General features: G+C 44.9%; 2 protein-coding genes across 6 annotated transcripts in view; both read left to right on the plus strand.

Moving 5' to 3' along the window:
* Positions 1 to 17132, plus strand: part of GLB1 (galactosidase beta 1) — a 139681-nt gene that overhangs the window by 227 nt on the left and 122322 nt on the right.
* TMPPE (transmembrane protein with metallophosphoesterase domain) lies at positions 8 to 14053 on the plus strand. The gene is made up of 2 exons (XM_054552431.2): positions 8 to 291; positions 2696 to 14053. Exon 2 carries the CDS (start codon positions 2804 to 2806, stop codon positions 4163 to 4165), a length of 1362 nt encoding a protein of 453 aa, XP_054408406.1. The 5' UTR covers positions 8 to 291; positions 2696 to 2803; the 3' UTR covers positions 4166 to 14053.

The raw sequence follows: 17132 nt of genomic DNA on the forward strand, positions 1-17132 counted from the left end.
TAAGTCTGCGGGACCCGGGTACGGGGAGGCATTGCTAGGGGACAGGCTGGCGGGGAACCGGGCTGGGATCGCAGCCACCCGCGGTCCCGCAGGGCGGGGAGCCTGAGCCCCGAAGTGCACCCCAGCAGGCTTGCGGCCGGCGGAACGCAGGCAGTGGACCGGCCTTCCCGTCGGGGGCGGGCCGGGCGGGGCGCGCGTCCTTCCAGGCAGCTCGGTCGCTTGTGCGTTCCGCTCCGGCCGCCCTTTGCGCTTGGATCCACTTCCCCATCTGTAACGAGGTGGTGAGACGAGGTGCGTGTAAACATTTCCTAAGTTGGCTTTCCGGGAGGGGATTCCAAGTTGCGCGGGTTAGAGGGTGCCTCCAACTCTGGTTTGGGGCGCCCTCGCTTTCCCAGTTCGTGCTCTGCGGAGCGCTCCGGAAGGAGAAAAATGGGGTCAGGAGAGGCCCCTGCAGTGGAAACATTGGGTTATTTCCCCTCTGGGTGCTCTCCCTCTTCGTGCATCTTGTTCCTTTCTCACCACTCCCCGTCGCCTGCCCTTTGGCTTGGGTTTTTCTTTGTATTTTTCCTTCGGCGTTTAGGGGTCCAGGTTGAGGTGGGGAATAGGCAGGCTGCCGGGGGATGCCATCGTTGATCGGGGGAGGGCTGGCGAGGCGAATAGGTGAGGTGCGGGGCGTGTACAGTTGGTGGGAGAGGAAGGACAGCTTCACTCGCTGCGTCCGAGCTGAGGCGACTGGCTGAGGGGCTCCGAAGTTCTGCCGGGGGAGGTTTGCATCACACCTGCGGAAAGGAGAGTGGGTAGTTGGAAGCTGCTCCTCTGCACGTTCCGCGGACCAACTTTGGTTCCTCCAGGGTGTAGGTGGGCTGAGCCTGCAGTGTGCTTTAAGTCAGAGCTGGTAGCATTTGACACTGTTGACTTGTAAGTTACACCCTTTAATAACGCTTTCAATAACGTGCCTAGGGCAGAGAAAAGTGGTACATTTATCTACAACCAAGATTGAACATCTTAAATATTTGGAAAACAGCTGCTGAAAATGTTTTCATTTTGGGAAAAAGTCAGCACAGATTATTTGCTGCTCCCTCTTCACCCCGTCTGTGGTTCCCCTACCCCAGTATGTAGACAGAGTTTTCTTGTCCAAAAGGCCCGTAGGACCTTAGGAGTCAGAGCTAGCCAGCTGTGAGAACCACTGGGGAAGGTGGAACTAGGGCACAGTTCAGGAGAACAGTGGCAGGGTAAGGGGCTGGGGGAAAGGCAGATCGTAACCAGTATCTGGGGGTGGGGGTAGGGAGAGAGAGAAGGATTTATGAACCAGGAACAGGTGGACAGGGTCAATCTGTCTGAGGTGAGCTCATCAGTCTTGTGCAGTGTCATTGGGTCAGGGTGGATGCCCTGTGGCTGCCATACCTGAGGCCCACACAGGGAGGCTGGCATCACCCCAGGAATTCTCATTTCAGGTGCCTAGGTGTCCCTCTTGGGCTTCTGTGCCCACAGCTAAAGAAAGATACCAGCAGTCTAGCTTTCCATTATCTCCTTGTTTACATTTCTTTAGGGTTCACGCTATTCTCCTGCCTCAGCCTCCCGAGTAGCTGGGACTACAGGCACCGGCCACCACGCCCGACTAATTTTTTTTTTTGTATTTTTAGTAGAGATGGGGTTTCACCGTGTTAGCCAGGATGGTCTCGATCTCCTGACCTCGTGACCCAGTGGTTCTCAAATTTTAACTAAATTTTAGCTGTCCTAGAAATTAAGAGAATATTTTATTCCTTTTTTTTTTTTTTTTTTTTTTTTTTTGAGACAGAGTCTCGCTCTTTCGTCCAGGCTGGAGTGCAGTGGCACGATCTTGGCTCACTACAACTTCCACCTCCCAGGTTCAAGTGATTCTCCTGCCTCAGCCTCCCGAGTAGCTGGGATTACATGCGTCTGCCACCACGCCTGGCTAATTTTTGAATTTTTAGGAGAGACGGGGTTTTACCATGTTGGCCAGGCTGGTCTTGAACTCCTGACCTCAGGTAATCTGCCTGCCTAGGCCTCCCAAAGTGCTGGGATTATAGGCGTCAGCCACCATGCCCAGCCCTAGAGAATATTTTAAACTATTTGTTAAGAAATACTACATCATTACACATTAATACACAATATATATATTTGAAAAACAATAGTATTTCTCCCAAATTTTAGGGTGAAGAGTTGCACTGTTTTACATTTCTGCAAATCTCTTTCAATGTCTCTTAATAGAAGACAGTCAAATTTTCACGTTTATTTCTGCACTAAATCTGTTGCCATATCACATGTCACATAGCCTCTGGAAAACTCCACCCTCAGGACAGAGTGAGAATGGAAAAGGCAGTAATGGCTTGGAATTATAATAAAAATAGTTTTGACTAATTGGACCCCTGAAGGGCTCTCTCCAGACCACACTTTGAATACCGCTGATTTGGAATGTTTTTATAAAACAAGTACATGCTCTCTGTAGAGAAACTTTAAACGTATAGAACATATGGTAAGAAAATGAAAACTGCCCATCATGTCACAATGCTGTGAGTTTCTTTTTGAATAATAAAGTATAGCTAGCAACTGACTGGTATTTGAGTGGCTTGGATTCAAGGTGGGTTGGGCAGATGTAAGTGGCCTTTGAATTTTGAATGGGTACAAGAACGCTCTAATATCCCACAAAGCTGATGCTGGTTCCTGGTTGCAGGCGGAGTTGACCTGGAAACCTCTCCTTGGCCACTGTCCTTTCTAAGGAACTCATTTCCAGAGTCCACCAGCACAGAACTGGTGGGGGAGCCTACTAGGAGCAGAGAAAATGGCCATCTTCAGGCAGCTGTCCCTAGGCGCGAAGGCCACCCTGGCTGCTGTCACTGTCTTCGTGTCCATGATCGCCTCCCGCTCGTATCTGGCAGAGAGCCTTGAGCTCAGGGCCTGGCGTTGGCTGCTTCGCTTGCAGCTTGCCCTGTTTGTCAACTCGCTCTTGCTCATTGGCTCCCTCTACATTTGGCGCAGCACAGTGAGCAACCTCTGCCACTCCCCAGCTGCAGAGTCAACCTGTTTTCAGCTTTGGAAGGTGGTGGTTCTGGCATTTCTGGCCCTGGCCCATTCCAGTTTCTTTACCATGTTCTTTTTAGTGGCTGAAGAGCCCTATCTCTTTTCCTTGGTGGCCTACTCCTGCCTGGGTGCTTACATCATCATGCTCTTCTTCCTCTGCATCCTCAGCGGCATGGAGCAGGCCTACCAGCTCTTGGCCTGGCGCAGTGGTAGGGTCATGGGCAGCCTTGACAAGACAAGGAAGCTGGTGCTCAGGCCTGCCCTGGCAGTGGGAGTGACTGCTGTGCTCAGTGTGGCCGGGATTCTGAATGCCGCGCAGCCCCCAGCTGTGAAAACTGTGGAGGTGCCCATCCATCAGCTGCCTGCCTCAATGAACAACCTCAAGATCGTGCTCCTCTCAGACATTCACTTGGGCCCCACAGTGGGCAAGACCAAGATGGAAATGTTTGTGAGGATGGTGAATGTGCTGGAACCAGACATCACGGTGATTGTGGGTGACCTCTCCGACTCAGAAGCCTCAGTCCTGCGGACGGCTGTCGCTCCTCTGGGCCAGCTTCATTCACGTCTCGGTGCCTACTTCGTCACAGGCAATCATGAGTACTACACGTCAGATGTCAGCAACTGGTTTGCACTTCTGGAATCCCTGCATGTCCAGCCTCTTCATAATGAGAACGTGAAGATTTCCGCCACACGGGCCCAACGTGGTGGTGGTGGCAGTGGCGGTGGGAGTGAGGATGAGGACTGGATCTGCTTGGCTGGGGTGGATGATATTGAAGCAGACATCCTGCACTACTCTGGCCATGGCATGGATCTTGACAAGGCCCTGGAGGGCTGCAGCCCAGACCACACAATCATCTTGCTAGCTCACCAGCCCCTGGCTGCCAAGAGAGCTCTCCAGGCTCGGCCAGATATTAACCTGATCCTTTCTGGGCACACACATGCTGGGCAGATCTTCCCCTTGAACGTAGCAGCCTACCTCCTGAATCCCTTCTTTGCTGGTCTCTACCAAGTGGACCAGGCTACATTCGTGTATGTCAGCCCAGGCACAGCCTACTACGGGATACCCATGAGGCTGGGTAGCAGGGCCGAGATCACAGAGCTCATCCTGCAGCGGTCTTCCTGAACCGGCCCTGCCCTGTGCACCTCTGCCCTGCCCTTGCCCTCGACCCTCTGTCCTGCTTCAGAGTGGTTTGCCTGCTTTTCCCCTCCAGCCTTGCCCACTCAGCGTTGCCTACACACCCTTGGTCACAAGCCTGACTCCAACAGTGACTTATGGCGGGGCTGCCTGGCATGTTCAGGCTGGTTTAACTGTTTCCTTGGCCAGTTGCTTTTTTTGATGCACTTGTGAGATCACAAAGGTCCATATATGAGCACTCCCCTCTATTTTCCAGATGGTGTGGAATGGGGACCTTCTCCTGCAGAGCTCCCAGGGATGAACCTCCCCTCGGGGTTGCTAGAAAGGAATACCTCTAGAAGGTGGGGCTGAGAGGAGCAGGAGCATTTTTCTCCTGGTGTTTTAAAATTGTCTTTAGGACTTAAGTGGTTTCCAGAATCATTGATCCAGAGCCTTTCTGGGGAAGGGGTAGTGTTGCCAGGTAATTTGGGAGAACAGGCAAGATGGAAGGGCCCTCTGGCTGCTAGAGAAGAATATTTTCTTTTCCTCTGGTTCCATCAGGATCACCTCTATTGAGGGCATCAGCAAAATCTACTGGAATGCAAAGCTCCTCCTGTTCCAGGCCTTGAGGGATGCTATTTAACTGTCTGTGCTCCTGGGCTTCGGGGGTAAGGTCGGGGAGAAGAACGGTGGGCGCCATGGTCGGTGATGGTAAGAACATGGCTGCTTAGGAATTCAGAGGGCTTTGCCTCCCTTGTCTCATTTTATACAACCCTTTGGGGAGCTCATTGGGGACAGGCTGCTTTTCCCTATTAGGAGATGAGGAAACCAAGGCAAAGAGAGATAGGGCACAGGCAGTAAGACAAGATGTGTAGGAGATTTGGGGCTAGAAACCAGGTCTTGTACCTCCCAGTAAAAGCGGTGCTTTTCCACTGTGTGGTCATTAAGTAGCTGCATCTGTTGCAGGTGAGTGCAGGATTCAAATGCAGTTCACCAATTCACAGTGCAAAGAGAACGAACAAGGGCCTAGGACCCCATGCTCTTTCAAAGTGGTTTTCTTGAGGCTGATTTCAACTTACCCATACCTACATGGACCGGAGACTGGAAGGGAGTCAGCTAGTTTCAGTGTAGGATGTCTTACATTTGGAGAAGAGTCAGGAAACTGGAACCCTCTACCTCCGACCCCAGGTTTGAGTTTGATTTTTCTGTGAGCAGCTGGGTTCACTCTGTCAGTGGGGGAGATGAGGCCTGCATGGGAGTGGCAGTGCTGTGTGCCTCTGGCAGGGCCTGCAGACTCCTCTCCCTGGGCCTGGCTGTGGAATGCAGAAACTGTTCTTCCTGCTAGGTGGCTTCCCACCCACTTGCCTGACCCTATAAGAGCTGCCCTTGGGCTCTGGCCACAAAATGATAGGGCCATTCCTGCTGGCTTCTAGACCCATAGAAAAACCAGGCAGGGATTATGATGTCCAAGTGACCCTGTTGGCCTGGCCCTTTTGCCAGAAGCAACAGATCCTTTGATCCTGAGATGGAGATAAGCACCCGTGTTAGAAAAGGCCTCACTGAGAAGACAGGGCTGGGCCGGTTTCCTGCTGGGTGATTTAGGCTTGTGATGGAAAGTCTTCCTCCGATGGGGAGTGAAGACACTCGCTCTGACTGGAGAGGCTAACCCTGCTGCTCACTCGTTGGGCAGCGTTGGGTGGGTGACTTTCCCTCAGTCAGCCTTGGTTTCCATCAACCCTAAAATAGGGATAATTATCGTATCTACCTCAAGATTGTTTTGTCAGGAGGGATCCATCAAGCCTTGTGCATGAGTTCCACATGGCACAGTATGCACAGTAAACACTCAATGTTAATTTTTCAATGTTCCAGTGGAGCTTGCTAAGGAACTATGTTGGGCACAGGTGCCCAGAGGATTCATGGAGCAGCCAGTCCTGGGGAATGTGAGTGGGTAGCGAGCCGCCTGCTGCTGAGGCCGGTGATGTGTCAAAGCAGCAACTGCTGGGGGTTTGCCTTCCTCCCCCCGAGCGCATTCTGGCAGGCAAAGGGGGTTTCTTCCTTTCCTCATCCTCCTGGTGTATAGTGGGGTTCTGGGGGATCTGGAGACCACCCTTTTTGTTCCCAGGCAGCCACGGTATTGACAGTGGGCCATCCCATGCAGTTTAAAATGTATCTTTGAGTTGAAATTTTGGTGATTTCCTTATTCTTTTTTCTCTCTTCACTGTCCTTCCAAACTCACTCTTCTTGTGTCCCGACTGCATTTTGTGAATCATCCTTACTCCCTTTCAGTTCTCGCTTTGGATTTTACCAGGTGGGCTAGATGGTGCCATTTCACTTCCACTGTTTGATGCGGCTGGTAATGTTTGACTCAACTGTTACGTGTTATTTCACTGGTTTCTTGATTTTACATCTTTCTCATCAGTGACCTGGGCTTGATGAAATTAGCTTTCATGAAGTCCTATTTTTTTTTTTTTTAATTTTGCATCCTTACCTCTTTTCTTTCTCTTGAATGCCATCATTGTGTGGTCTTATGTACCCTTCATCCACTCTGAAGTCCTTGCTTGACCGATTGCTTTCTATTAGCAGAAAGAAAACAGGTCCATCCTATGTATCTGAGAAACAACATCAACACCCTCTCATATCTGGTTTGTATTCTCTGACTCGGTGGACATTTTTCCAGCAGAAATTTCTCCATCACTGTCCAGATTCTGGCCCTGGTGGGCAGGTCTCCATGATACCTTTAGTCCCTCTGTTCAACATTCTTAAACCATTGACCTTCTTTTTGTTTGTTTGTGGCTGGGGGAGGTGGTGAGAAACGTTACTTGAAGCTTGATCATTCTTTCTTTATTTTTAATCTGTTAGATGCAAATTGAAATGCAATGCTTTTTGAAAATTAGCAATAGCATCTGTAGTATATGATGCTGTTACAAAATCACAATAAATTGATCCTGCTGCGATTCCTTCCAAATACCCATCCATGCTTTTTTTCCCCTCGTATTTTGTTTGGTTTGTTTTAAACTTTTTGTACATGTACCTCTCTCCCAGCTTTAACAAGCATGACGAGACTATTCTGCCATCCTTTCTCAGCTACCCCTGCCCTGCCTGTACTCTTTATTTTTTGGCTGGAGTATATTAAGGTAAATCATAGAAAACATAATGTTATCCCAAAATTACTTCAGTATGAATCCTTTTTCAAAAAGCATAGCTATAGTGTCATTATCATAGCCAGTGAAATTAACAGTGATTCTTGAATATCATCTAATAGCTAGTTAGGAGATTTGGGGCTAGTAGCCAGATTTTTGACTTCTTTAAAGAAGTGTTCTTTCCACTGTCTGAGTATTAAGTAGCTGTATCTGTCACAAACGAGTACAGAATTCAAATGCAATTAACTGTGTGAAGAGTTAGTGTTTAGTTTTTCCTGATTATCTCAATTATATTTTTTATTGTGGCAAAAAAATTACTATCTTAACCATTTTTTTTGTTCTTTTTGTTGTTGTTGATCTTAACCATTTTTAAGTGAATAGTTCAAAAGTGTTAGGTATATTCATATTGTTGTGAAATTTATCTAATTGATCTGTAGAACTTTTTCATCTTGCAAATCTATACCCATTGAGCAACAAGGCTCCATTTCCCCCTTCCTCCAGCCCCTGGTGACCACAGTTCTACTTTCTGTTTCTATGAATTTGACTGCTTTAGATACCTCGTATAAGTGAAATCATGCAGTTGTTGTCTTTTTGGGGTGGGCTTATTTCAGTTAGTATAATGACCTTAAGGTTGTGGCACGTGACTGGATTTCTATCCTTTTTAAGGCTGGACTACAGTAATATTCTGTTATATTTTCATGCCACATTTTGTTTATCCATGTTGAGCATGTTTTCATTGGCTTGTTGGCCACTTGTATGCCTTCTTTGGAGAAATGTCTATTCAAGCCCTTTGCCTATCTTTAAATCAGGTTAATTAATTTATTGTTGTGGAGATGTAGGAGTTCTTTATATATTCTGGACATTAACCCCTTATCAGAGATGTAATTTGCAGATATTTTCTTCTGTTCTGTACATTGCCTTTTCACTCCTTGTGACCTTTGATGCACAGAGTTTTAAAGTTTAATGCAGGCCCATTTCTCTATTTTTGCTTTTATTTTGGCATCATATCCAAGAAATCATTGCCAAGTTCAATATCATGTAGCTTTTTTTCCCATGTTTTCTTCTAGGAGTGTTATAGTTTTGGGTCTTATGTTTAGGTCTTTAACCCATATTGAATTAATTTTTGTGTATGATATAAGATAAGGGTCCAACTTCATTCTCTTGCCTGTGAATATCCAGTTTTCCCAGCACTGTTTTCTGAAGAAATTGTCCTTTTCTAACATCAAGAGGTCTTGGCATCTTTGTTGAAAATCATTTGACCATATACACAAGGGTTTGTTTCTTGGTGTTCTATTCTCTGTCATTGCTCTATTTGTCTGTCTTTATGTCATTACCATGCTATTCTGATTACCATAGCTTTGCAATATGTTTTGAAATCAGGAGGTATGTCTTTCAACTTTGCTCTTCTTTTTCAAGACTTTTGTCTATTTGGTGTCTGTTGAGATTCCATATGAATTTTAGGATAAATTTTTCTATTTCTGCAAGAAATGCTATTGGGATTTTTATAGTGATTGTGTTGAATCTGTAAATCACTTTGGGTAGTATGAACATCTTAACAATATGAACCTTCCACTCCATGAACATAGGATGTTTTTTCCATTTGTTTGTGTCTTCTTTAATTTCTTTTTAGCAGTGTTTTGTAGTTTTCAGTGTAGTCTTTCACCTTAGTTAGGCCTATTTCTAAGTATTTTATTCCTTTTGATGCTTTTATATGTGGAATTTTTTAAAATTCCATTTAGAATTGTTCATTTTTAGTGTATAGAGAAGCAACTGATTTTGGTGTGTTGCTTTTTGTATCCCGCAACTTTGCTGAATTAATTTATTAGTTCTAACAGTTTGTGTGTGTGTGTGTGTGTGTGTGTGTGTGTGTGTAGTCTTTAGGGTTTCCTACATCTAAGATTATATCATCTGCGAATAGATCATTTTACTTCTCCTTTCTAATTTGAATGCCTTTTATTTCTTTCTTGCCTAGTTGCTCTGACTAGGACTTCCAAAACTATGTTGAGTAGAAGTGGCAAAAACAGACATCTTGCCTTGTTCCTGATCTTAGAGGAAAAGCTTGCAGTCTTTCACTATTGAATATGATGTTAGCTATGGGCTTTTCACATGTGCGCTTTATGATGTGGAGGTAGTTTTCTTCCATTTTGCATTTGTTGAGTTGTTGTTTTTTTTTAATCATGAAAGGGTGTTGAATCTTATCATGCTTTCTCTGCCTCAATTTAGATTATCATGTGGTTTTTGCCCTTCAATCTGTTAATTTGGTGTATTATATTGATTGATTTTTATATGTTAAATCATTCTTGCACTTTAGGAATAAATCCCACTTGATCATATTATATAATCCTTTTAATGTACTGTTGAATTCAGTTCACTAGTATTTTGTTGAGGATTTTTGCATCAATATTCACCAGGAATATTATTATTCTGTAGTTTTCTTGTAGTGTATTTGTCTGGCTTTGGTATTAGGATAATATTGGTCTCATAGAATAAATTTAGAAATGTTCCTCCTCTTGAACTTTTGTAAGAGTTTCAGGAGGATTGGTATTAATTCTCCTTTAAATGTTTGGTAGAATTCTCCAGTGAAGCCATCTCGTTCTAGGTTTTTCTTTGAGAGAGAGAGAGAGAGAGAGAGAGAGAGTGTGTGTGTGTGTGTGTGTGTGTGTGTGTGTGTGTGAGAGAGAGAGAGAGAGTGTGTGTGTGTGTGTGTGTGTGTGTGTGTGTGTGTGTGTGTGCGCGCGCGCGCGCATGCTGAGACATGGTCTCGCTCTGTCGCCGGGCCTGCAGTGCAGAGGCATGATCTTGGGTCACTGCAACCTCCACCTCCCAGGTTCAAGCGATTCTCCTTCCTCAGCCTCCCAAGTAGCCAGGACCACAGGCACGTGCCACCACGCCCGGCTAATTTTTGTATTTTTAGTAGAGACGGGGTTTCACCATGTTGGCCAGGCTGGTCTCAAACTCTTGACCTCAAGTGATCTGGCTGCTTCCCCCTCCCAAAGTGCTGGGATTACAGGCGGGAGCCACCGTACCCGGCCTCTTTGAGGTTTTTGATGACTGATTCAATCTTTTTAATAGCTATTGGTCTGTATAGATTTTCTGTTTCTTCATGATTCGGTCTTGGTGGGCTGGGTGTGTCTAGAAATTTATCCATATCTTCTAGGTTATCCAATTTGTTGGCATACAGTTGTTCATGCTATTCTCTTACAATCCTTTATTTCTGTGGCATCCGTTATAATGTCCCCTCTTCATTTCTGATTTATTTATATCTTCTTTTTTTTTTAAATCTAGTTAAGTTTCTCAATTTTGTTGATTTTTTTTTTCAAAAACCAACTCTTTTTTTTCCTACTATCTTTCTATTCTCTTTTGTTTATTTCTGCTCTAATATTTTATTTCCTTTTGCTAGCTTTGGGTTTATTTTTTTCTTCTTATGGAATTGTCTTTTTATAGTTATTTTGTTTGAAACAGGATCTAAAAATAGGTCTATATTTTGCCTGTGGTGTATTTCTTCAGTCTCCTTAAGTCTATAACATCCCCTTTTCCTTATTTTATGTCATTTATTTGTTCAAGTTATCTGGGTCATATGTCTTAAACTTTTATACATTTTAGATTTTGGTGTCATTTAACATGTTCATATTTTCTGTGAGCTCATAGAGCTAAAGCTCTCTAAAGGTTAGAGCTAGAGGCTGGATGGATTCAGGTTCAACTTTTTCCCTTTTTGGGTAGGAAGACTTCATTGCTTCAGTGATGCTAAGATTGACCTGTTGGTCCAGGTGTTGTCAGCTTGATCCCTGCACTAGAAAATTCTGCATTATCTTTCCATTTAATGTTTCAGCAGTCATTGGTGATTGTTGCCTAATGTCATTATTTCACTAAAGATTGCAAAATGGTGATTTGTAAAATTCTACCCTTTTTTTCCTGCATTTACTGGCTATGGATCCTTTACAAAGAGCGCTCCTCATCAATTGTGTGGTTACTCTGAAAAAGCCTATAACAAAGGCAAGACAGATACCAGATTCTTTCACTTGATTCCTTAGTTTATAGCATAATGATCTGATACCACAGCAACCTCCAAGAATGACCAATAAGCTTTTCTTCTGGGTGGGTGAAATATTGTTAGGAATTTAGATATTTTATATATCTGATGTTTTTTAGTTCATCAAAGTGTTACATCTTTAAATACTCAAAATAGCCCATCTTTGGCCAGTTGGGACCTTTTCATTTTTCATTTTTTACTTTTTAGAGTCTTAGTCTTGCTCTGTTGTTCAGGCTGGAGTGCAGTGGTGTGACTGTAATTCACTGCACTCTCAATTTCCTGGGCTTAAGCGATATACTCACTTTGGCCTCCAAGTAGCTAGGACTACAGGCATGCACCACCACCACCACTCCTGGCTCTTTTTTTTTTTTTTTTTTGGTAGAGACAGTCTCTCTGTGTTGCCCAGGCTGGTCTCAAACTCCTGGCCTCAAGCAGTCCTCAGCCTCCCAAAATGCTGGGATTACAGGTGTGAACCTGTAATCAGCCTCCCAAAATGCTGGGATTACAGGTGTGAACCACTGCCCTTGAGCTGGTTGGAGCCCTGTCATCTTGTCATTTTGATGAGACCCTAATAGTTTGTTTTTTTTTTTAATCTAGTGCTGTTTTGTACATCTTATGCCACAAACTTGGATTAACTAATTTCTTGAAGAAGCAGCTTTGGTACTTTTAGTGGGAAATGTTTGCAGATCACAATTTAGGCACTATATGGGTTAGATTGTTTAGGTTAGATTGCTACCTGCTGATATCATTTCCAAACTGTGTCTTTGGGTGTTGCTAGGAAATGCAATACTTTTTTAGAGAGAAAAAAATCATAAGTGTATACTAGTATTTACAATTCAAATAAGAGATTATGGATTTTATTGTTTTTTAATGGACTATATTTTTTAGAGTAGTTTTAGCCTTATAGCAAAATTGAATGGAAGGTACAGAGATTTTCCTGTATCTCCTGATTATGGGGTTCTTAATTTTGTTTGATTTTATGTTTGTTTCTCTCTCTCTCTCTCTTTTTTTTTTTTTTGAAACAGACTCTTGCTCTGTCACTCTGATTGGACTGCAGTGGCACCGTCACTACTCACTGCAGCCTGAACCATTCTGGGCTCAAGCAATCCTCCCACCTCAGCCTCCCAAGTAGTTGGGACCATAGGCATGTGCCACCATACCCAGCTAACTTTTGTTTATTTTTTATAGAGATGGGATCTCATTTTGTTGTCCAGGCTGGAACTTCTGGGGTCAAGCCATCCACCCGCCTCAGCCTCCCAAAGTGCTGGGATTACAGGCATGAGCCACTGCACCCAGCCTGCTTCTGTTTTACACTGAAAAATTTGGTTCTTAGTAACCTGATGTAGTTACTTACTTCTTTTATCCTACTACATATATAATAGAACCAAAATAGTAATGTCAATATGGTTATTAAGATGAAGTCTACTGAATGCAGTTTGCTTTTGTTTTTTTCCCTGAATGCAGTTTAAGCTGTATTTTTATCCTTAGGCCAGATATGGTCAATGTAGTGTGGAAAGTTAGGTCTATATGTTTTTAATTTTAAAGAAATTACGTATTTTTTTAATTTAATTTTAATTTTTTTAAACTGCACATTTACCTTTTCTCTGAGATGAGGGGGCACATTTAAATCTGTGCATGTCCAGAGTCCGTGAGGGTTGGGAATCAGTCCAAAGCTGTGCTCGCTTCTCCTTTTCCAATGCGATTTGCCTTCTTTATCATCTTTTGGAATGCTGAACAAAAATGTTTTTGGCACAAGGCAGGCATGAAAACATAAAGTTAATAAAAATCGAATGCATAAGCTAGAGCAGATTATCCACAGATTCTTCCATCTCCGTATAGATTATCACCATTGCCTGCACCTGTTTTCCTTCTCCAGCCTATCTGATGGAATGGTGCTTCCGTGACATGTGGTATTTGGAAGGCTCTTAGCTCTGATGTAATCAGAGTTTGACCCATAGTCACCTGAAATATTTCTTCTGTTTCTCTTTGTTCTATGAACTGAAGGGTCTGAGAAGCCCATGGTATGCAAATACCCTTCCATCCCCTTCCCTCTCCCCTTGCCTCTATCCATGTTCCTTCAGCCTTAGGGTGCTTGCAGGCTAAGAGGATTGGGTCTCTGGCATCCTGGAGCGGAACAGCTCGTGTCAGGAATTCCCTAGGCCCTTGAGTCTCTGGGGTGAGTTGTAGGGGTGTGTAGGGTGCTGGGGATTAAGATCTGCTGAGTAGGTGCTTACCAGAGTTATACTGAAGGACCTGAAGACAGATCATCTTCACATAATCAGCATGACCCATAATGTGTGATGTCACTGAGCTTCTTCTATTTCTGTAGTCAAGGAATGTGCACAAGTAATGCAAATATAATTACTTTTAGTCCTGAGGATTAGGGAACTTGGGGGATGTTCACATTACCGGATGATGTCAATATTGTGTTATGTTTAATTTTTTTTAAAAAAGAGATGCTTATTTATTACCGAAACAATCTAAACTGAATAAATAACTTTTAAAAAAATTACATTGGCCAGTATTAGGTTCCTGATATGTATTTGGTGTTTTGTTTGTGCTGCTGGGCTTTTTCCCTCCAGTATTGGATGCGTTAATGGGGAGCCTTGAGAAGTTATGAATTTTGGTTTGTTCAGAATTGCTTTTTATAAGTTTTCTGTGACCTCATGCACTAAATACTGATGCTTCCACACTCCTGCAAGTATGAAATAAAAGTATGTCTCTTCAGTATTGCATTCCTGCGCCAATTCATTTAGAAGGGTGGAATTTGCACACAGGTTAAATCTTGCATTATTTGCATTTGGGGGGAATACACTCTGAAGGCAGTTTTCTTTCTCTCTGTCTCCTTTTTCCTCCTTCTTTCTTCCTCCTATTCCCACTTTTTTTTTTTTTTTTTTTTTTGAGACGGAGTTTCGCTCTTGTTGCCCAGGCTGGAGTGCAGTGGCGCGATCTTGGCTCATTGCAACCTCCACCTCCCGGGTTCAAGGGATTCTTCTGCCTCAGCCTCCAAGTAGCTGGAATTACAGGCATGTGCCACCACACCCAGCTAATTTTTGTATTTTTAGTATAGATGAGGCTTTGCCATGTTGGTCAGGCTGGTCTCGAACTCCTGACCTCAGGTGATCCACCTGCCTCAGCCTCCCAAAGTGCTGAGATTACAGGTGTGAGCCACTGCACCTGGCCTATTCCCACTTTTTTTGATCGCCTGTCAGTGGTGCCACAGCTCAGAGGAAGCTCAAAGGAAGCTGGGTCTTTTTTTTAGGTCCGTAACTTTTGAGAGGGATCATCTTGGGTCCATGAAGTGGACTGTCCGTGTTTACTTTGGCTGTGACAGTCAGCAATGATGAGCTGTCTTTTAAGTGATACTGCTTCTGCAGCTGTCCATCTTGATCCCCTCTCTGTGGCTTTTCTAGGTTTTTGTTTCAGAGACATGTCCCCTGCTCTCCTGGTTCAAATAACATGGTGGTGTTCATCTCTCAGACCATGACAGTCCATGAATGCACAGACAGTCCAGGTCTCGTGTGATACAGCAGGGCAGTGGACACAGCCCCGGGCAAAAGGGAGAATATACTGCCGTCCTGCCCACTCACGAACTGTTTTCAATCCTTTTTATCAGTAGGATTTGAAAAGATTAGAACATTAATCGCAAACCAAATATCAGAGGCTGTGTTGTTCCGTCCCAGTGGTAATACCACACCCACGTGGTAGCTGCTGTTGGAGCTACTACTTGGTTAATTAAGTGGCCACCATCGTGTACCGTGATCTGTTTTTTCTAGCAGAGGCTCATGGGTGATTTGAATGAACATGATGGAAATGATCTTTAAGTCTTTGTGGAGGGGGCACTAATAGCTACAATTCCCAGAGGATTGTGGTCTTGCTTCAGATTTATCTTGAGTGGGAGTGGGGAGTGGGCAGTTCCAGAGCTTCCACTTGATCCATGATGACTCCTACTCATGATGAGGGTTCTGCAGGCCATTATGTAAAACCATCCCACTTTGAACTCAGAGCCAGGGAAATAACTGTGTGACGGATCCTCTGATATGTTGGACTCTCTGTGAAAAGGACTGGGGCCAAGGCTCCCTTTATCCCTGGCCTCCCTAAGAGTGATAAGGGAGAGTGATGGCATTTCAGGTTCCCTGTTGCTACCACGTCAGTTCAGACTGTATCCAATAGTCCTCAGAAGGTGGTGGCGTTAGGGTACCCCTTTTCTTAGGACACAGTTACCCTGAGTCTTGTTGGGAAGGATTGGAGGAATATTTACTGTGTGGACTTGGGGTGGTATTGCAGGGTGCTTCCTCAAGGGGATCCATCCAACCTTTCCTTCAGTCAAATTTTGTTGACTGTATGTTGGAGAACTGGCTCAAAGCTGGGAATTGGATGAAGGATTCTCACTTTTCCATGCTGGGAATTGGATGAAGGAATCTCACTTTTCCATGCAGTTGTTGACATCAGCATTTTGCTCACAAGTTTTTAAACATGTCAAGCAGTACTCTTGCTGATTGCCTGGCCATGTCACCCCACAGAAATGTGTGGCTTATGAGCCACTGCGTAAGGTCACTCCTGGTCCACAGGTCAGCACACGCTGGTTGCCACTGTGACCTTGCTGGTTGTGGTAATTGTGCCTTCCTGCTTCTGATGGTTAAGCAGTCCCATGTTGGTTATGCCAGAACCTCATCATCCCCAGCTACACTAGGGCGCCCCTTCCCATGGCAGCATCGTCTGTCATTCTTGCCTGCGGAGGATGGCCCCACTTGCCGGTGGGGGGGCTTCCCAAGTATGCCAGGGCCCTCCTCACCAGTGCCTTCCTGAAGGGAGAGTTCTCTGGGCTCTCCTGGGGAATAGAGCCAGGTAGTGGGGTCTCTGGTCACCCTTTTTACATTCCCACCTCTTGAGCCATTCCATACCTTTCTCAGGATGCCAAGGCAGTCCTGGCATCCTCATCTCATTTCCTGTAGACCAGCGTCATGTCTAGGTTCCAAGGATCCTCCCAACAGCATAGGGACTGGGCTCTTACCAATAGAATATATGTCATGGGAGAATACACCCTACCAGTAACTTCCCCATATCTGGCCTGGGATTTTCCCCCTCTAGATCCATTCCCAGTGACCCCCATGGTTAGGTCTTACTTTTCTGGCCTGAGATGTGAGTCTCTTTAAACATTGCCACAGAAGCCTCTGACATTCATAGGATGCCCTGGGTGGATGGCTCACCTGAGCCCATCAAACAGTCACTGTCTTCAAAGCTTCCAAATCTGTTAATAAAAGCCAGCTAACCTCACACTCCTTTAAATGACCAGTAACCCCCACCTCTGCCCCACTCCAGGGGTGGAGCCAGTGCAGATACCGACTGCTCCCCTTCTGTCCATGCCTCCTCCCGGTCCCGCATAGTTGAGGGCCTTGGTATTTGTCTTTGAGGCATTACCACCCCACTTAGCACCAGCTATAATGTTCTTGCTATTTGACATTCATGAGACAACAAGGTGCAGACTCACATCCTGATGATCTGCTGTTGAGGCCACTCCTGGTACCAAGGTCATACTTTGGGTCCCTCTAGAAGCAGAACATTGGGTGCAAGTGGTTTGAGAAGTGATCCAAGAGCATAGGAGCAAGGGACAGGTGGAAAGAAGGGACAGCCTGGGTCAAAATGCATATTGTAGTTATCACTCTGGGAACCGGGACATGATTCTTCTGAGGTCTCCTGAAAAGTGCACAAAGTGTCTCCAGAATTATTTGCCTAAAAGACAAGAGAATGCAGTTCTCCACCCTCTTTGTCCCTCATTGGCTGAAGGTTGCCCTCAGGGGCATGG

This window comes from Pongo abelii, chromosome 2, assembly GCF_028885655.2.
Source record: "Pongo abelii isolate AG06213 chromosome 2, NHGRI_mPonAbe1-v2.0_pri, whole genome shotgun sequence".
Lineage (NCBI taxonomy): Eukaryota > Metazoa > Chordata > Mammalia > Primates > Hominidae > Pongo > Pongo abelii.